Source organism: Ixodes scapularis, unplaced genomic scaffold (assembly GCF_016920785.2).
Source record: "Ixodes scapularis isolate PalLabHiFi unplaced genomic scaffold, ASM1692078v2 PGA_scaffold4__175_contigs__length_147842914, whole genome shotgun sequence".
Lineage (NCBI taxonomy): Eukaryota > Metazoa > Arthropoda > Arachnida > Ixodida > Ixodidae > Ixodes > Ixodes scapularis.
The window spans coordinates 137387900-137409811 of NW_024609879.1; the positions used below are offsets into that span (position 1 = coordinate 137387900).

Here is a 21912-nt window from a genome sequence, read left to right on the forward strand (position 1 = left end):
CACCCAAGGGGAGGGAAATCGCCAACCAAGCCGAGTTGCACGAAGCTTTTCTCCTCAACGAAGTTGCGGACTACACCAGGATCGGAAACAGTGCTCAGAAAGACACGAACCCGGACCTCACATTTGGTATCAACATCGATGACTACACGTGGCTGAACACGCGTGAAAATCTCGGCAGCGATCACTACGTCATCGAGACGAGGGTCCCCCTGCCCGGATACAAGAGCGCAAAATTCCCAACGCAGAAATGCACGGACTGGGACAAGTTCAGGCAGAAGCGGAAAGACAGGCCGTTGCACACGATCGAAGAATGGTGCGCACAGCTAGTCGAAGATCACGAGTCTGTTACGACCGAAGTAGAAAATCCTACCCAAGCCCGGACTATGGATAGCAAACTCCAGCATATGCTAGAAGCTTACCGCTCCATATACAGACGATGGAGGAACACCGGAAAGCGGTACAGTAAATTGAGGAAAAAAGCGGCCAAGCTCAGTAAGGAGATTGAAGAACACGCTCAGAAATTAAATCAACAACAGTGGCAGCAAATATGTGACGAACTGCAGGGAAGGCTTCACACCAAGAGTTCATGGACCCTATTCAGGCGCATGTTGGCGCCGGAAGATACCAAACTCGAGAAGCGCAAACTCCTAGCGAAACTCGTCAGAGACCTCAAGGATGACGAAATCTATAACAAACCCAGGACGCAATACTTAGAATCTCCGCCATCTACTACCGAAATTCCAACGGAATACGAAGGGGCCATAAACGACAAGCTGGACGCGCCCATCACCGAAAGCGAAGTCAGAAAGGCCATGGCTGGAGTCAAAACAACTTCCGCACCAGGCCAAGACAAGATTACGAACCGCATGCTACGAAATCTTGATGACAATTCTGTGGAGCGAATCACGGAATACTTTAACGAGCTATGGACTAGCGGAAACCTTCCAAGCAGTTTCCGACACGCCACGGTCTGCTTTATACCGAAACCGGGCAAGCCACTCATGTTGGAGAACTTGCGCCCGATTTCCCTCACATCTTGCGTGGGCAAGCTACTTGAACGCATTATTCAAGTACGTGTTCAAGAGTACATGGAGGAGAACAACCTGTTTACGCACCAGATGTTCGGATTTCGAAGACACCTGTCGACGCAGGACGTGTTTATACAGCTCAGAGAGGAAGAAGACAATAAGAAATGGACCGCCCTAGCTGCACTCGATCTGAAGAAAGCCTTTGATCGCATATCACACGCGGCTATACTCAGGCAAATCTCGGAGCTAGGGCTAGGGAAGCGAACGTACAACTATGTTCGCTCGTTCCTATCAGATAGGACGGCAAACATTCAGCTAGAAGGAGACACGTCCGAAACCTTCCCAGTAAATGTTGGCAGCGGAACTCCTCAAGGAGCAGTAATATCTCCGCTCCTCTTCAACATTGCCATGCTGCCAATGTCGCGGAAACTTGAGCAAGTCGCAGGGCTGCAGCACGCAATCTACGCTGACGATATCACGATTTGGACAGCGCACCACTCACCATACATGGGGAAAGTGATGAAAGCCGGCGTAGAAATTGTCAAAGAAGAAGCTGAAAGATGGGTCTGGAGCTTGCAACTGAAAAATCGGCGCTCCTAGTCAGACCACCGTCGCAGAGAGCTCTAAGAGAAGAGATGGAATTCTACCTCAAGCTGCAAAAAATCGACGTACCGAGAGCCGAAAAAGTTCGAATTCTCGGCATGACTGTAACCATCAAGAGGGAGCAGAGCAGTCTCATCGCTGACATCAAGAGAAACGCCGACAACGTAGCGAGACTCGTGAGAAGAGTATCACGAAAGAGCTACGGATTGAAGGAGAATGGAACATGCCGACTAGTCCAAGCCTTCGTCCTCAGCAGGATAATGTACGCGGCGCCGTACATGGATCTGACCGAGGCTTCGATCAAGCAACTCAACTTAATTGTGAGGAAAGCTTTCAAGATAGCACTGAGCATACCAGTATCCACGTCTACAAAAGCGATGGAACAACTAGGAATATACAACAGCTTCGAGGAAATGAGATCTGCACAGAAGCAGTCGCAAGTACTACGGCTCTCTAGAACGGAAACGGGACGCAGGACTCTCCAGAGAATCAAGGAATGTGAACAACACGTCCTCACAAGCAGAAATGCAATATCCCACGAATGGAAAGATTCGGTACGAGTTCCGCCCCTACCGAAAAACATGGACACCGAGAGAAATAAGGACAGGAGAGAAGCCAGAGCCAAAGCACTGGACAAGCTCCACGGCGACCGGGAACATGTTTACCACGCAGACGCAGGCCCGTGCCCAGGAACATGGAACAAGTACGTGATAGCAGTCTGCAGCACCAACGACAAGACTACGTACGGCCTCTGTCTGTGCGGAGAATATTGACGAGGCAGAAGAAGTAGCCGTCGCCTTGGCCTTAACCATGGCGGCATCCAGAACCAAACAAGCCACAATCACCTCAGACTCGAGAACGGCCATCTCGAACTTTGGTGATGGAAAGGTTGGCAAGGCAGCCCGCATGATCCTTCAGAAGAAGACACCGCAGACAGGATCCAGATTCTCGTTAACCTGGGTGCCCGGACACTCTGGACACTCGGGAAACGAAGAGGCCCACGCACTCGTAGCCCGTGCACAACAAATCCGGGCGACGAGCTGCCGAGCCACAACGGACGGAGACCACTGCTACGGGGCCGCGCCATACGACAGAGGCCCTCGAGCGTACAACGATATTCTAAGAAATATCCGAATGCAGCGCAAGTTCATGGGTGCCCCTCATAAGCGACTCTCGCGAACCCAAGAATCGACGTGGAGAAGACTTCAGCTACATAACACCCTAACTCCCCGCATGCTGAGCAGAATCTGGCCGGATCTCTTCAGCGACAAGTGCGAGGAATGTGGTAGTGTTGACGGTGGCTGGGCGCACACGTATTGGATGTGCCCGAGCAACCCGATACCAGCCACGCTCCAAAGCAGACTGGACGATCAAGACGAAGATCTTCCCTGGTGTGTGCTCCTGGCCTCAGAGGACTACGAAACACAGTTGGCAGTGATTCTAAGGACACTAGAAATAGAGCATCGGTTAAAGACCCGATTGTCGGAAAGAAGATCCCTCCCCTATTCCCCTCCCTAACGAACCCTCGTTTTGGGCATAAGCCCATTTAATAAGGTTCAATAAAGTTGCTGACTGACTGACTGACTGGCTGCCGTGTTATAGCTAACAGTGTCCACGATAGTACATATATATATATACTATATGTTTCTTTCTCATATTGTTGGGCACGGTATATCGCGAAATCAAAATACGTACCTCTAGAGCTGCGCTCTACTTTCGGATTACAGGGATTTGTGAACGTCTTTCATATTCTTTAATAATTATTCGCTACACACTTTCTTTAAAGCGTCGAACGTTCTATGAATCTAAATATCTCTTTAACTTTACGCGCTCTGTTAGTTTGCTTTGCAGGATTTTTGAACTTTTCACGTCGAAACAACAACAAAAATTCTTACTTTCGGATCAAATTACATTAAAGCAAATAATATACGAAGTTTTTTGTCTTTTGCAGACGGCACAAGGTGGTGCTCCAGTCTTCGACGTCCCAGCGAACTTCGTCTCAAGAAAATTTGATTGGTATCGTCTCAATGGTACACTACAGGGTCTAAGACATTAAGGCATACTACAGTGCAGGCTTACTCAACCTTCGTGACCGTAAGAAACCGTGTCGTCAATCGCTTCAAAAAGCCGTTAACATCTCCCTGTAGCGCCGAATTAGAGCGCAGCTCTTGAGGAGGAGGAGGGAAGGGTACTGAGGTTCACTTGTTATCGGGGGGGAGGGGTGGTCATGTGACCTTGGAGGGGTCACATGACCCCCTCGCCAAGGTAAAGTGGGCGTCACGTGACCTGGGGGTTGTCACGTGACAACGGGGGTCACGTGACCTCGGGGGGTCACCTGACCTGAAGAGAAATTTTTCCGCCAGATTTAGCGGGAAAATTTTTCCGCCAGATTTAGCGGGTAAAATTTTCCGCTAGATTTAGCAGGGAAATTATTCCACTAGATTTAGCGGGGAACTGTTTCCGCTAGATATAGCGGGAAAATTTTTCCGCTAGATTTAGTGGGGAAATTTTTCCGCTAGATTTAGCGGGGAAATTTTTCCGCTAGATTCAGCGGGGAAATTTTTCCGCTAGATTTAGCGGAGAAATTTTTCCGCTTACCCATAATGCAGCGCGCGGTTACGCCGACGGCGACGGCGACGCCGACGCCGCTCAAGCCGGAAACGGGCGCCTAAGAGCTGCGCTCTAAAACTCTTGTTCGCCCTGCTACTGGAGCTGGTTACCCAAGTGATGGACGACTAGGACATACGTTTGGCTGATAAAAGGAAAACGTGTGCGTGACCTACGACGCCGTCGCGATGCACGGCAATACGACCTCCATAATACAAAACGTCCAACTGCGAACACTAAGTCGGCGTGATTGCCCCGCTGTCTCTGGCGCGAAAAGTAGCTCAGAAAAGACACCCTCGCGATGAGCACTAAGAACGTTCGAGACAACAATATCTGTAATGCGAAATTAGAGCGCAGCTCTTGAGGAGGAGGAGGGAAGGTACGGAGGAGAGGGTATTCCACTCCACCGTAACCTCTCCTCCTCCTCTACTCCTCCCGTCCTCGTCCCGTTCTCTTCCCCTCCTTCTCTTCCCCTCCTCCTGGTCCCCTCCTCCTCTCCCCTACTCCTCCTCATCTTCCCTGCTCCTCCTCCTTCCACCCTTCCCCTCTCCCCTCCTCCTCCTGTCCTTTAATCCCCCTCTTCCCTCCTCCCATCCTCACATCATGCTCCTCTCCTCCTCCTCCCCTCCTCCTCCTTTTCTCTCCTCCTCATTTATTACTCCTAATCCTCTCCCCTGCTCCTCCTGCATACGTGGTCAATTTTCCCGCTAAATCTAGCAGAGAAACTGAATTTGCTCATAGATGACGTGACACCATCATGTGACGTCATTTTCCCCGCTAAACTTGGCAAGGAAAATTATATCGAGTTGAGGTCACTGGACGTCAATTTTCCGGCTAAATTTAGGGGGATTGAATTGCTGTTAAGGTCAAATGACATTATTTTACCGCTCAATCTAGCGGAGAAACTGAATTTGTTCGTAGGTTTCGTGACACCAAGTCATGTGACGTCATTTTTGGCGCTACATTTAGCGGGGAATTGAATTGCTGTTGAGGTCACGTCACGTTAATTTTCCCGTTAAATCTAGCGGAGAAAATTAGTTTGTTTATAGGTGACGTGACACCAGGTCATTGACCTCATTTTCCCCGCAAAATTTAGCGGAATAACTCGGCTTTCTGTAGACCTAGTATTCTCGTATTACTAAAAAGAGTAGGTTGATGCCATTCAGTCCAACCATGGATGCTACCAGAAGGCACATCGGGAGTCTTCAGTTCCTTGCATAAAGTGTGTGGTGTATGAGAGACCGTTAGCATGCGGGATCAAGTACGTGGGACAAACCTGGAGATGTGTTAACGACCGGTTGTTGGAACATAAGAGCAATGTAAGCCTAAATGCATCGAACTCAGAAATCGCAAAGCACATTCCGGAAAGCAACAATTGTTCTCCATACTGGTCAGAGACGGAAGTTATACAGAAAGAGCAGAATGACATCGAGGCAGTCGTGAAAGAAAGAAAAAGTATAAAGTCTATCGTAAACTGCATAAGCCCAGCCTCGGTGCAACTGGGAAGTCACGTCAAAACGTTCATCAGATTGTAGACAACACCATCGAGTTTCCTTTATGTTTGAGGAAGAGAATGATGTTGGGAGTGGTGTTAATATTTAATAAGCTTCGCCCGGGTTGGGGAACAAAGCGCACTAGTCGCCGTGTTCCTGGGGTCACCCAGATGCAGGTTCCAGAACCCTCTCCCTTCGTCCTTGGTGGTAACAACATTACATTTTGGGATTGACCGCGTGGTCTCTTGTAAGTGTATATGTATTATTTGTTTTTGAAAATGGTTTAAATATAGGAGATCTTTCCATAAAAGGTGGTTGAAAATGATGATTTTGTGGGTTGGAATGTCTATGCACTTTACAGTTGAAAATGCTTTCAGCATAGGAGATCTCTGCGTAGAAGGTGGTTCACAGTGGCTTTGTAGGTGCCTATACAATGCTTGAGAAACAAAACCTTTAGCTGAGGTTGAGACGTTACCTTCTGTGCTTGTTCCTTCTACTAAAAATTGTTTTGTTCTTTTTCTGCACCACAGTCTCATTTGTTAATCGACATGATTAGGTATACTACGAGCTCGCCTGCGCACTTATAGTCTTTCCGCTAGGTAACTTCGTCGTCAATCCCCGAGAAGGGAAGTGGGTATGGCATCTTCCTAGATAGCGATTTGGATTTCTGGGCATTAAAGGTTTGTTTCTTTGCGGTTGTCCAGATATGTATTTTTTTTTCTAAGTCTTTCTGGAGGTCGTCATAGTCTTTTATCGACTTAATTGGTCAAACAAGCGTGAGGTGGTCTCCTTATCGCACAGAAGTCGAGCTTATATGTGAAACGAGATGATCGATGAACAGCAAAAACTAAGGGGGCCAAGAACATTGCCTTGTGAAATTCTCTATATAACAGATTTGGGTTGTGAGGGGGTGCCTATCTGGTATATACATTGTACTCGGCTGAGTATGAGGTCTGATAGCCAAACTAGGATTTTGTCTTAAAAACCGATCACTGCTTGTAAGCTCTTCTTGAAATCGGAATCATACAGACTTTATATCTTGCATAATATTATTACTCAGCGGTCCTTGCTTTGTCTCAAAAAGTGCATTAGGAGAGCTTACACACAAATCCAAGAATGAACGCGAAAAAGAGAACTTGGTATCACGAAATATTCAGTTACCAATTCAATAAATTTCACGAACTGCGAAGGATAAAAATCAAGAGAATCAGAAAATCTCGCTCTAGACGCATCTTACCCCAAATATAATATGTACATTATTTACGAGGCCATTCCTGTGAGCATCCATCGTAATATCTTCTAAAAGTATCTGAGGTCATTAAATGTGCATCATACGAAACTGATTGCAATTAAATAATCCTGGAACATAAGTTTGCTTTCTATGTTCATAATTACACTCCTGCATTTTATGTACGAGGCGGGTAGGAGTGCAAGTAGTTTCGAAAACCCAGTGTTCTATTGTTTAACCGGTACTTTATATAAATTCTGCACATCCCGATCTACGTTTATCGTATGCCCTCACAGTTCAAGAGTTTTCATATTGCATCTTAATTATCTGGATCTGTTTTGAGATATTCATGTTTATGTCAGCCTATAGTTACTGAACCACTGGCCATCAAGACGCTGTATCAAAATGAGAAAAAAAAATAATAATGGCTTTTTATTCCACCAAATGATCCAGTCTTAGGGCAGTAAGAATGTTTCATTATTTTTGAAGAATAAGCCCTTGATTTGTCGTAAACCAGACGGACATTTTTGTCCAGCTTGCCGAGCATTTAGTTTTAAATGTTACTACGAAACATCCTCTCTCTCTCACAAATCGATTGCGCGCAGGAACAAGTGACGTGATGCGAATGGCGTCAGCTGGTGCGACGTTTCCATGATATTTCGCCATGATTGATTGGAAATTCAGGCGATGTTGCGTCGCGCGGTGCCTGGTGTAAACTACAGCCAATAACACACAAGACAATTAGGACCTAGCACATTCTCGCGGACGCGGTGCATGAACTGCTTGGTCGCAGCAACGCGTCCATTATTTACTCGCTAACTTTTTCTTCTACGTGGCACTTCATGTTCAAATCCAGCATGGTCTTCACGCCGAGTGCGTTCTATACGGACACCCGGGGTTAGACAGTCTGCGCCTACACAGACGACGTTCTGCCTCACGGGCGCGTTTACGCCGTCGAGAAGCCGCTGCTAGCTGAGGCGTATGCATCACCCACCCCATTCTTGCGCGCGAAGGCTCAGAGCGCCAAGGGAACGGGCGTCTGAAGAAAACAAAGAACAGGTGGCGAATAGCGCGATCGCATGACCCCCTGCCAGACCTGTGCCCGTTACTTAAAAAAAAAGTAATGGAAAACAATTACAAATCACCCAGCATCAAATGTAATAGATTACCGTTACAAATTGCTTTCGCTGAAAAGTAACGGATTATTTTACTCGTTACGTTACAAAATACTTTCACGTTAGTTATTCCGTACACTTATAACGAAAAAATTAGAAACTATTTTTATCTTTTCTAAAATGTTCTGCAGCACAACTTTTCATTTCTCATGCGCAGGAATATGGAAGGAGGCAAAGCCTGCTAGGAGTTTTCTTTTTGGTCTTTGTTTTCCATACTTGTATATGCATTGAAGGGTAATATTCCCTTGAGATTTTTGTTTTCCTTTGGTCCTTGCAAACACATAATTCCTTTTCCTTGCAAACTCATAATTCCCCTTCTCCAGGGACTATTATCGCCATGCTTGTCCAGCTCGATGGCACCTTTGCATGAATTGTATTATCATAGTAGAAGAACGCAGAGACACGGAGCTAAAAGGACAAAATAACACCCTTTCAGAACCAGCACAACAATGATTTAATTTGACACAGTCTTTCTTCTTCTCTTCACATCACCTGGTCAGTGAAGAAGGAAGACTATGTCAAGTTAAATCATTGTAGTGCTGGTTTTGAGACGGTGTTGTTCTGCCCTTTCAACTGCTTGTCTTTGGGCTTTTCTACTATGATTGGTCACAAGCTCGCCTGCGCCTTTACTTCAATTTCTGTATTATCATCAGGCCTTGCATGTTTTTCTAGTGGTTCTAGTGACCGGTCATACAAAAGATTGTCTTTTGTCTTGGTTGCTCTCTTCTTCACGATGTTTTATTTATTGTTTACCTTCCTATCTTTATGCTGCATAATGGGACCTTGACATAAATTTTCAACTTCTTCCTAGTTAACGTTTCTCTTCAAGTAAATGGAGAAATAAAAGATCACATCGGCGTGACGTGCTTGGGCCCCGGATGCGATGACCTTAAGCTTGCGCCGTGGCTTTTAAGCACACCATGAAACTTTTAACTGGCAAGCGATGAAAAGTCGGCATCTTGGGAGCCCTGAGATGGGAATCAATAAAAAAAAAAAACGGACGAAGAACACAAAATCTCGAACTCAGCTCAAATGTATTGACTTGGGCACAAAAAAAAAACATAGACTTGCAAACACATGGAGAAAGAGAAAAGGAAAGGATGAACTCAAACGGATAAACAAGACGATCAATGAGTTCTACTCACACTCCACACTTTTTGAAAGGGAATCGCCACCCGAACAACAACAACCCCAAGGTCCAACACACAGGGCGACCTCCAAACGACTAAAGCCTAAGCTCAATTTCCTACTTTCAAGCAACCGCTTCCTGTTCTCTCTCTCCCCTCCCCCCCCCCCCCCCCCCCCCCAAGGTAACAAGCCCCTCTCAGCAAAAAGTCTTTCATCCGATATCGCTCATACCAAAACACTGCTGGCTTCCCCAATTCCCGCGCTCGCGGATGCACAAAGTCTCCTTAACTAGACTTCTAAATGAATCTTTTTCGTTACACAGAAGGGTTGTTTCATCCCAAAGAAGGGAACATATATTACGTGCACCGACGTGATTTGCCAATTCAGAATTCTGCTCCTTATTAATTGCACTCATTTCGTATTCCGAAAGACGGCCATTTAAACAACGCCCTGTCTGTCCAACATAACACAACCCGCAATCAAAAGGGATCTTATTGACAACCTCTGCGACACAGGTGACAAAGAGATCTCTGTTTTTTTCCACAACATCCTTCACGTCTGAAGGTAAACAGGGTAAGCTCGTTCACACGACAGTCCGTTTTAAAAACATTTACGTTATATTTTGCACCCAAAGCTTTTAGGCTATGCAAGATACCACGAAAATAAGGAATCACCACAAAGGTTCCCCCTTGAACTTTTCCAGCGGTCCCCGATGCGCGTACAAGCTGTCTACGTACGTTTGAGGCGATAAACTTTAAACTATACCCCGCCGACAATAGATGCCTGATCTGAACGCCGAAAGCATTCCCGACATATTGAAAACCAGATTTATTCAGTGCATTGCCAATTATTGATCTTACCACTCCTCCTTTCACGAGTTTAGAATGAGCGCTCCATCCAGAAAGAACCCTCCTAGCAGTTCCCTTTCGATAAGACCAGCAAAGCCTATTTTTATTCAATAGTTGCAAGTCTACCAAAGTGCACCTTTCCATTTTTCGCTGGCTCAGAGCTGAATTTCATTTCCGGTGCACTCTTGACAGAAAAAAAAAACAAATTTTGTTAACTCTTTGGGTGTTGATAAGGTTCGGTTCGGAGGTTTTGTTGATGACATCTTGGTTTGGGCTCCGATTCAACATTCCGCTACTGAGATCCATAACTTTATTTTGACCGCTGCTCTAGAATTGGAATTCACCTCTGAGTCTGCGAAGGAAGGAAAGTTGCAGTGTTTTTAGACTTGCGACTATTGAATAAAAAGGGGTGTTGCTGGTCTTATGGGAAGGAAACTGCGAGGAGGGTTCTTTCTAGATGGAGTGCTCACTCTAAACTCGTGAAAGGGGAAGTAGTGAGATTATTAATTGGCAATGCACTGAAGAAATTTTGTTTTCATTATGTCGGGACCACTTTCGGCATTCAAATCAAAAGTCTACTGTCGGCGGGGTATAGTTTAGAGTTTATCGTTTCAAGTGTACGTAGACTGCTTGTACGAGCATCGGGCACCGTGGAGGAAGTTCAAAGTTGAATCTTTGCGGTGATTCCTTATTTTCATGGTATTTCTAATAGCCTAAAAGCTTTGAGGTGAAGTTTAACGTAAATGCAGTTTTTAAAACAGGCTTTCGTTTGGACAAGCTTACCACGTTTACTTTCAGACGTGATGGATTTTGCGGAAAAAAAGATAGAGATTCCTCTGTAACCTGTGTCGCAAAGGTGGTCATAAGATCCCTTTTGATTGCGGATGTTGTTACGTTGGACAGACAGGGCGTTGTTTAAATGAACGTCTTACGGAACACAAAAGAAGTGTAAAGAATGCGGTGCAGAGTTCCGAATTGGCAAAGCACGTTGGTTAGTGTGATATTTGTTCCCCTCTTTGGGATGAAAATTCCGCCCTGTGTAACGAAAAAGATTCGTTTAGAAATTTAATTAAGGAAACTTTAGGCATCTCCGACGGGGGAATTATGTAAGCCAGCCGTCTTTGGTTATCAGTGATCGAATGAGAGTTTTTGCTTGTGGTGAGGGGGGGCTTGCAGACTTGAGGGGGGGGGGGGGAAGCGGGAAGCGGTTGCTTGGAGTAGGAAATCGAGCCTAGGCTTTAGCGATTTGGAGGTCTCCCTGTGTGTTGGACCTTGGGGTTGTTGTTGTTCGGGTCGCGATTTCCTTTCCAAAAGTGTGGAGACGGGGAGTGGAGTATGCTGTCCGGGTAGAACTTGTTGATCGTCTTTTTCATGCGTTTCGGTTCCTTTTCTCCCTTTTTCTTTCCCTGTCGCTTTCTCTATGTTTGGAAGTCTATTTCTTGGTGTGCTCAAATCAATAAATGTCAGCTTTGTTTGAAATTTTGTTGCCTTCGTCCGTCTTTTTTTTATTGTTCCCCAGCTCAGGGTCTACAAGATGTCGACTCAATGCCACCTCGCCCGCACGCTATCACTGCTTACACTGATGACAAGTGCGGCCACGGCCCTGACTGTCCACGAACTGGCATCCAAATAATCGTGGGCGTATTGATTGTTAAAGAGCGAGTACGTCCGAGTGACGCAATTCACCTGTCCAATGTGCGAGCTGGGTTTGGCTGACGTAAATGGGCACTGCGGATGCACCACCGCGAAAGGGCGAGCAATTTACGAAGCAAAACATGTAAGAAAATGTTCTCTATATTTTAAAAAAATTGTACAAAAAAGCAGGCTTTGGCTCTCTATTTTCGTGTACTAGTTTTCTTTTTTGCTCACTAAACGATGTGCAACCTGCTAAATTCTAATTTAAAACCATTTATCCCTGCCCAAAATTAATTTTGTGGTCCTTTTAATTGCCTGCTCATATTGCTCCAATTTCAATATTATGCTCATACTTTAAAAATAAGAGCAATCAAATTAATCCGTTCCATTATGTAGTAACGAAATCGCACTGCAAATTACTGCAGCCACACGATAACGTGACAATCACATAATTACTTGAAAAAGTAACAGGTTAGAAGTAATACGTTACTTGTAACAGATTACTTTTCAAATCTGCCTTCAGGGTAATCGCGATGGACCGAACGCACTGCGCCTCAAACACAACTATCCTCAATGAAAGGGCAAGGGTACATTATTGGTGCACTCGCGCTTTCCAGGCGCCAAAGGCACCTGCGATAAGCGCGCGTATGTTCCTTTCGTTTTCGGCAACACGACACTCGACCAGTAAGAGCCCACTGCAGCTACCGTTGTTGAAAAAAAAAGCAGGAACGTTGATTTTTGTACATCGAAAAATGAATTCGAGCAACACATTTTCTCCTGTCACAACATACACAATATGCGCACCGAATCCTGTTAGCACGAGTCGGCGTCTTTGTTTTTTTTTTTTTCAAAAACTGCAGCGTTAATATTGGAGTGACCTAGAAGAAAAATGTCCCATCACCAGTCGCGGTGGTACTTAAATCCTGAATCCACTTTTTCCACATTCCTCCACAGAAACTTCCAAATTACATAACGCAAGCATTCCTTAAACCTGTTCATCGATGTTTTTTTGTTTTGGTGGAGATAGAAGTTGATCAGTTTTATGACAACTTTTTGACTGACTTTTTCATGACAAAACAACTCAGGGGGCTGTTTTGCGTGATGTAGCTTCGTTTCTTCAAATTTATTAATCAATTTTCAACTCGCAATGTTTCATGATCAGAGAGGACTATCACTTCACATTTCATTTGGAACGCACTGTAATGTTTGGTTTAATGCACATATTAGATAGTCTTCTATGTCCCTCTCATTAATCGTAATTATAAAAATTCTGTGAAATTTCCAATTACTCTCACGAGGAATCTAACGTTCATCGCTCGGAAACTTTTATATCAGACAGACAATGGGCCAATTTGCTTACTTCAACTTAAAGCAGGTTACGAACCGTCAGCGTCACCACAATCTTACAAAATAGCGTCAGGCATTTTGTGACTACCTTATGGTGGGAGAAAACACCACTGCGCATATGCAACCTTGAAGCAAATACTTTCATGTGAACTGTGCGCGAATGGTATACTTCATTCTCAAAACGCCTGATATATCTGGACGCAAAATTATTTTGTTTAAGGATTGCAAGTGAAATGCATGGTCAGTTTTTACCAAGTTCGATATTGGTATATACATCGGGGTGGGGTGTTCGATGTACCAAAAAATAAAATTACGTCCGTCCAGAGCGCAGTCAAGAGACATTTTTTTTTCCTTTATAACCCGCTCACGCTTCACCTGCTCACACGTGTCGACGGGCTTGCCGACGAATCTGTTGTCTAGGTTGGGTTGGTCGTAGGGAGTCGAATTTCTCAAATCCTGTAGGAATGGCGGAGTAGATGGAGGTGGTATATAGGCGAAACATTCTCCTGGTAACCGATATGGGGTACCGTAGACAAGGTCGGCGGAGGTGCATGTGGTGTCAGCTTTAAAGGTAGCATAGATTCCGAGAAGTACAAGAGGAAGGTGACTTGCCCAATGGGCGCGATCTCTTCTCCCCAGTGCTACCTTTAGTTGGTGGTGTGGTGGCTCAACCGTTTCTTTTGTACGCAATGGTGTTTATGAACCGTGCGTCTGAGCTCTTGACGAGGGTGGTGAAAAATGCTCTTAACTGTCGGCCTCGGTCGCTTGTGACGATAGAGGGGCAACCGAACGGTGCTATCAATATGGAGATAAAAGCGTGCGCGACGTTCTCCGCTATCATATTTGAAAGTGGAACAGCGTCTGGCCATCTCATGATTCTGTCTACTCATATCAAAATATAGCAAACCCCTTTTGAGGCTGATGGAGGGCCTGCTATATCAATGTGGACATGGTCGAACCAGGCATCCGGTGGTCGAAAGGCGCGCAGCGGTTTCTTTGTGTGTCGAAGAACTTTGGCACGTCGGCCTCTGCAGCATGTTTTCAACACCAGTTAGATGTCAGATTTGATTTGGGATTAGATATATCCTGATGTAACGAGGCGCTGAGTTGCGCGAATGCGGGATAATCAGGATCATAGATGACATAAAATATTGGTTGTCGGAATTGTTGAGGTACATATGGTCGAGGTGTGCCAGTCGACATGCCATAGATTACCTCGCTGTTGCAAGTGACTGTGCAACGGGTTGTAGCTGCGGGGATGTTGAGGAATCCCTAAATTCTGCAACTCGGAGTCTTCCTATTGAGCTAGCGCTAAGTTCGAAAAATTGAATGCCGGAGACTCGGAGACAACGCCAATGCGAGAAAGTGTGTTTCCTGGCAAGTTTTTTGCTCCGGCGATATTGCGTAGATGTGCCTATATACCGAGATGAAGATGAGGTGGCCAGCTTATCTGGCGGAGTAGGAACTGTTATTCGCGACGAATGTATAAGGAGATCAATGGTTTGTGGTTGGTGAGCAAGGCCAAGGTTCGGCCTTTCAGGAAGTATCAGAAATGGTGAACAGTCCCGTGAAATGATAACAATTCACGTCCAACGTGCTGTACAGGGTCTCCGCTGGATTAAGTTGAAGAGAAAATAATCCAAGAAAAAGTCAATCATTTTCTCTGTAATGCTGTAGTACGGCCCCGACGGCAACATCAGACGTGTTGACCATGTCGCGCGTTCAGACGTTTGGCAGCGGGTGCGCAAAGAGTGTGGTGTCAGCGATGGCATGTTTTACTAAAGTGAGGTCATCCACCACGCTGGCAGTACACTGTACTTCGTCGAAGGTTTCTTCGGAGCGCGAAGCAAGTCTGCAAGAGGCTTATGATTTTTGCGCAATGTGGAATGTCGTACCAATGAAAGTCCATGATACGGAGAAAAACCCGCAGCTTCCGTCGTTGGTCGTGGGAAGTTTGGAATGACTTAAATCATCGATTGAAGAGGCTGAATACAAGCGAACCTGATGCAATGCCCGAGATATTCCAAGGCTGCAGCACCAAAGGTACACTTCACCACATTTTTGTGAGCCCGTACTCGTGGATTCGTTCGAAGAGCAGCCGCAGATGTTTGGCGTGATCCTTTGGTGAGCTTCTCACAATAGAGAGGTCATCCACGTAGGCAGAGGTTAAAGGTAGCTCATGAAGGGCTTCGTGAACGAATCTTTGCACAGTTTCGTAATTGAAAACGTATTTAGATATACTCGAACAGGCTGAACGCAATAGTGATGGCTGTTTTGGCGATACCCGTAGGCTCGATTGTAATATGGTAATATGCCTTCTCCAGGTCGACTTTGCTGCATTTGACTCTTGCCCTGTGACCTTGTGTCGTTCGCCATATAAACAACCAGGGCGCGCAAAAGTTAGTGGGCCGGAAGTAATTATGGGTGGTGTGTCACACCGTTTCGCAGTTTCTCTGCCAAACTCGATGTCTTCGTAATTTCTGGATCTCATGCAGGAATGTCCGCAAATTCTTAGGTAGGTACATTATTCTGAATGCAAGGAGAAATCAAAAATGTAGAGATGTCGTTGACAGTGAGATGAGTCCTGTCATCAATAAGACGTCGGTGGCGCATGCTGACGTTCAAAACAAAATGGGATAGGAAGCCTGAACATGGTTAAAATTGCGCACAAATAGAAAGGAACACTGAAGAGGGAAGAGGGAAGAGACAAACGGAAACTCAAATCTCGATGTATTGAAGGAAGAAAAAACAACAGCCCTCGGTATCAGCTCCAGCCGAGGCCACACTCGCACGGGGGCACCCGAGCACGCGGAGGACTAACACCATCATCAACCATACTCAAACGATTGTAGAAAGGCGATTTCCTTGTCGGTTAAAACCACAGAAAATGGCTGACACAACGCTCGAATAGGCGGAGTATACCAAAAGCTTTAAAAATTTCCCTAGTGCGTTTTTCGTAGAATCTGCTAATTATCGAGGTTTTTTTGTAAAGAAGGTGTACACTTGACAATGCAGAGGTAGGTGACCCCACTGTGGAATTTAGAGAAAGATTGTGCTCCCTTAACCGGTCATTAATACACCGTCCTGTCTGTCCTACGCAGGATCTACCACAGGAAAGGGGAATGCTATAGATCCCTGTGGTTGAACAGGGCAGGTAAGGGCGGACGTGTTTCTTGCGGCACCTGTGTTTTGTAATATTTTCTACTTTTGCTCGAAGCTAAGAACACATTTGACCCATTTTTGGGGGGGCTGACATCACTAAGGGGACTCCGTACCTATTGGCTACCTGTTTCAGATTGTGAGAAATTATCTGTATATAAGAAACCACCACTACTCTTTTTTGTCGACATTACGTGCAGCTTTTTCACATCCTTTTGCTTTTTTATCAGAGTCCCTACCACCTCTGTTAGCACCTGCGTTGGAAACCCGGACGCTGTAAGCCTCTCAATTTGAGAATTTAAACTGCCTGCTTTTGATGGCGCGGAGGCATGACCTCTTTAAGGCTGAAGTAGGGCAGGAAAGAGCTATGCCGCTTTTACGAATTTAGAGTGCGAGAACGTATAGTCTATTAAGCCTTTTTTAGAACGGGGTGAAAATGAACAGCCAAGGTAGTTTGTTTGCAAAGATAGGGAAAGGTCTAGAAATTGCAACACACCTTTGTTAGGAGTTTAAACTTTTTTAGAACGGGGGGAAAATGACCAGCACAGGTGGTTTGTTTGCAAAGATAGGGAAAGGTCTAGAAATCGCAACATACCTTCCTTAGGAGGTGTGTCAGCCATCCTTCTGTGGCGTTAACCGACAAGCAAATCGGCTTTCTACAATAATTTGAGCGTGGTTGAGGATGGTGTGTGTCCTCCGCGTGCTCGGGTGTTCCCGTGCGAGCGTGGCCTCGGCTCGAGCTGATGCCGCGGGCTGTTCTTTTTCTTCCTTTAATACATCCAGTTGCGAGTTGGCACTTGTCTCTTCCCTCTTCCCTCTTAACTCTGCATTTCTATTTGTGCACAATTTTAACCATGTTAAATCATTACCAACTTGCCCAACTAACCACTTTACTATAGGAAGGCTGAGCCGGGCGGGGCTGGCTTGCGTCAGCAGTGACGAAGACCCACCGAAATGTCCTGCGTAATCCTATGTGTGAGAACGTCCACCATGTTGGAATATTTGGCACACCTGCAGCGACACAAACGTCTGTGGGCGTCGTCTTTCAGCTGGTGTAGGTGGAATAACGGACGTTTCCGCTCCTGTGTGGACGAGTAGGCGTTGACGGGAAACGCGATCCGTTATTCGCAACTTTCAGCGACGGTGATACCGCGGTGCGAGAATCGCGCTCCCTAGCTTCTGGATGAAAGGCTTCAGAATAAAGGTGCTTGCCTCCGCCTTCCTGACGTGAAAAAAATAAAGTACGGCTCTAACACTGCTCGTATACAGCAAAACTAGAATTACTTACGCGTCGCAGACCCCGCCTCGTACTGTTGTTCTATGACGATCATGCAGATGGCGGCCATTTCGATAGGCGCCAGTGCGCCCCCTATAGGTTGTGAAAGCTACGAATAAAAAAGAGGCGGCTTGCTTTTGATCCCACGTCACTGGCCACCTATAGTGACGGGCCGCATCTCTTTTCTGCCAGTCGCACGGCTGTTGGTAGTTGCGTGCGTTGTTGCCGAATGCCTGGTAGCACCAACAGGAAACGCTCGTTGTCACGGTGGGCTGCGACCTCGAGATAGACTGCGATGGCGACATGGGTTTCCATGTCAAGATGAAAATATTTTTTGGTCGACGCCGCGAGCTGCTACCCGTTGTGTTGACTGCCTAGATGGCAGTTTTCAGGGCGTCTATGTCGGTTCCTAGGGCTCGCATAGTGGGACACTGATGGGAGTTATCAGTGACGCTTGACAGGCTTGGCGTAGCATACGCAATGACGCGGTCCACCACCTCAGGAAGGCGATCTATGAGCAGGTCCGTTGCTGGGGCAAGGGCCATGCATATCACTTGGGGCAAGCGCCGGGGGAACAATTCGCATGAAGCATTTGAGATGATTCACGGTCGCCCAGCTTCTTGGTGTGCATGGTGGTTTGGCACCCAAGATGCTTCTGACTGTCTTTCTGCCGAGCGTTTTTCACTTTATGTAGTCGTAGAAGTCGTCAGGAGGAGAAATAACCAGGACGTCGTCCGGTTTATTAGCCACTTCCGAGGAAAGGACGGAGACAACAAGATAGCAACAGGAGACATGGGTTGTGATTCACCGTAAGGGAAATTCGGCTTCCAGTTGGAAGAACCCGGCCCCAGCACTTTTTGCCAAGGAGTACGGAAAGTAGAGCTGGATGGCGGACAAGGTACCGTCGTCGTTGGAAGATGTTGCCTGCGTTACTCTGGCTCATGATGATTGGACGCCCGTGTCACCAATTTTTCGGTATGGTGTTCGATGTACAAGAGAACGAATTGGCGTCCGTCCAAAGCTTAGGCAAGAGGCGATATTTTACTTTAAATAGAAATACTCAAAGCAAAAACGATAGTTTATGAACAACCGCACCTTTCAGTTAGTGAAAACGGACGTTTATTTCAGGGCACAAAACATCCGCACGTTAACCAGGATCTAGATAACACGGGCAAGGGTAGAAAGGAAGGAGTTATAATCGGGAGGGCAGATAATTCTTTTATCTGTCCTACCGAATATGATCCCTTCCGTTCGGCCGTCCCCCGTTTTTGAACTGTATCCTGGTCAAAGCGCGGAACTTTTGTGCCAGGAAATAAACATTCGGTCGTTGCCGAATGAATGAGTATGATTGTGTTCGTGCACGTGCTTAGTGTTTTAATATTTTTCTATTTAAAGTACTCATAATGACAACACGCTCTCTTTAAGCAGACAATCTTCGCGCCCACTCGTGCGAGTCGGCGCGTACGCTGTTTTCTGCATTGGAGTGCTGGCACGCTCCCATTGTTTAGCTGTGGCTCTGCATACTTTACACTTTTTCTGATAATTGTAAAGGTGACAAACGCTACATTAGGTATCGCTACTTTCGGTAACTTTAATACATAGAATGAGCTAATTATTTGTGACACGTGCAGTTTGATAGAGAAAGGTGTTCTTATACTTACCGACATAATTTGCACAGAACATAATTTGACTTTCAAATTCGGTCTGGTCATAGAAGCATATCGAATGTTGACCTAAACCAAAAAGGTGACGATTAATTTAACCTTGCATTATAGTAGACATAATAATTACATTTCACACGTAAAGTAACTAGAATTTACATGTATAGATACATTTATTCGAAGCACTGAGTATGATGACCAGTTTCTTTCCCCAGTCTATATGATCTCCTAATGCGTTTACCTCGAACGTATACAGGCTTTATTGTGCTGGATTAGGTTGTCTAAAAATAACAGTTTTAACACTTTTTAGATCGAGAAAAGCGCGCGCAAATGGTCACTTAGCAAACGGAATCTTCAAAGCAAATGCTACTTCACAAGCGTAGGAGGTACGCAACGTTTATGCCAGCAACCAAACTTTTTTTTTTCAAATTAAATAATGCAAATCAAGATATAAGGTCTGTTTCACGGCCAGATTATATCGTGTCTTAAAATATTCCTTCAAGCAAAGCAATCAAAGCTTAATTTTAGACCTGCCTGTTCAATACTCAATTATTGAGCCGGATCAAGTTCGTTTGCTTGTTAAATTCAATTTGGTTTACATATATTGATACATTCGAATATCGTTTCACCCCTTAAAATGTTTTTTTTTTTTTGTGGCCACCGCGGTTAATTGTTATTTTAACATTTGGGTACTTTAGTCCTCTATGGTCCTTAACATGTAACTTGTCGGTTCTTAAACAACAAAAATGTATATGCACGGCGCTCCTGAATGTCAAAAGTGTAGGGTGGTGTAATTTATTTAATCCAAATGCAGTCTGGAATATACGATAGGTCTTCCATTACTGCGTTTAACGAAATTAGATGGCTGGGGTAACATGGTCGCATATTAAAGCCAACAGAACCCCTAAACCAGTGACAATTAATTTGTGCACGCGCTGAAAGAAAGAGATGTGTCATTACAGAAATAGTTTTGGAACGAATGAGACGTTAATGAAAGCGGAAACGGAAGGAACAATAGGGAGTTTTCGTAGACCGCGCTGCCCCCTCCGCTAAGCGTTCCGCAACGAAGAAGTTGCTACTGCGCCTGCGCGCCGATAGCCTCGACTGTGGAGTTCCCGCTATTGTAGCGGGTTGCGGAGGGCCTTGCGGGACGCCGCAAACGATCTACGAAAACTCCCTAATAAACGATACGGTGAAGCACAAAACTCCGCAAAAAAAAAAAAAAAAAAATTGTTCCTGAGAGCTAAAGGGAAACAAATATTTCCCTTTTAACGCACTGCAGCTTAACAGGACACAAGGAGATGAGATTTGCAACGGAGGGACACTGCAATATCTGCGCCTTTCACAATTTAATAAATTCATGAACTGCGTGAGTGATTTTGGTTACTTAGATTAGATGCAATGGCACTTTGACGTGGTGCATTGATTCTTAAGGATAACCTTTATTTTATTATCCCACAAAAGATTATAAAGCGTGAACTGTAAAGCAGAATGATTGCAGTACAAGTAAAGGTAGAGACGTAAGCACACCTTAAAGGGACACTGACCGGGTATTTATGCTCGCCGAGGTTTCTAGTTGTCCGTGACGTATGAAAGCCCAACTACCCAGAACAGAAATTGCGGCTCGAAATTCGTTTTCTTTCGGCCCGAAAGCCGACGATCAAGAACTGGCCGGTTTGAGTCGCGCTCAATCTCTTTTTCGTGGTCATGGGCCGTTTTCCAAGGTTTGGACACAACCACAAAATTTAGTCAAACTCGCTGGTCATTCAAGGGACATAGTAAATAGTGAAAATAGAAAAAAAAAATAGAAAACCAATTTTTTTGTGGATTCTAAAAAGCTGCAATTAGTTTGATTGAAAAAAAAAGCGGCACAGAAAACCGGGAACATTCCGTGCGTTCACTAAGTAATTCTGAACATGGCGTTGTTTTGCGTATCGTGGGACTCGCGGTGACGGCGATGGCAGCAGACGACGGGCGTGAGACCTCTACTTCAGAAATGTCGTTCGCGGTACTGGCGAATTCTGTCTGCCTTTAAAAGAGAAATTTACGACGGATTGAAAAAATTGGTATTCATCCTGTACGACACGCCCTACCTCCAAGCCGATTTGCACGAAGACGTCGCCGAGCCGTCACCCCCTTCTCGTGGCTGAAGACATCGCTCGCGCAAACGTCAAGCACGAAGTGCGTACTGCGAGTTGAATATGCGTGCGAACTATTTCTTTAGTAGGTGCGAATGTGGCCAATGCATGGTGCTGCCCGGCTTCGACTCGGGAGTACTTTTGCTGGGGGAAAATTAAGAGAAAACGGTTCAACCTACAGTAGCTTAGGGGATTCCATCGCCGGACGCGATAGCAAACGGACGTGCGATGGAGAGCTCTTCAGCGACTACGATAACGACTCTTTCTAGCCGTGGTGATGCTGGCTACGGCGGTTTGCCGAATGACTACGTGGTTATTTTCCCCTCGATTCCCTTCGGCGAAGCTATGAACCGCAACAGGGACTTTGGTACTGAGTAGAAGATTTTGTTCAGCCGGTTAACCAAGTGGGTGTCCGGGAAGAAGTGGAGGGCCTGGGCGCCTTTGAAATGGGACACGTCTGGCTCTTAACGCTGCATACTATTGCGACCAAGAAGAAGCTCCTGGCGACAAGGCACCTGCAAGTGAAGGACCGCTTGTGTCTGGCCATCGACCCCAATAAGCAGGAATTAAAAGTCAAAGTTCACTG

At 45.6% G+C, this 21912-nt stretch overlaps 1 protein-coding gene across 1 annotated transcript in view; it reads right to left on the bottom strand.

The window, feature by feature from the left end:
• Positions 1-21912, bottom strand: part of LOC115313303 — a 159622-nt gene that overhangs the window by 113835 nt on the left and 23875 nt on the right. The window contains exon 7 of the mRNA XM_042293719.1: positions 19189-19260. Coding sequence (XP_042149653.1) covers positions 19189-19260 — 72 coding nt within the window. The remainder of the gene's footprint in view (positions 1-19188; positions 19261-21912) is intronic.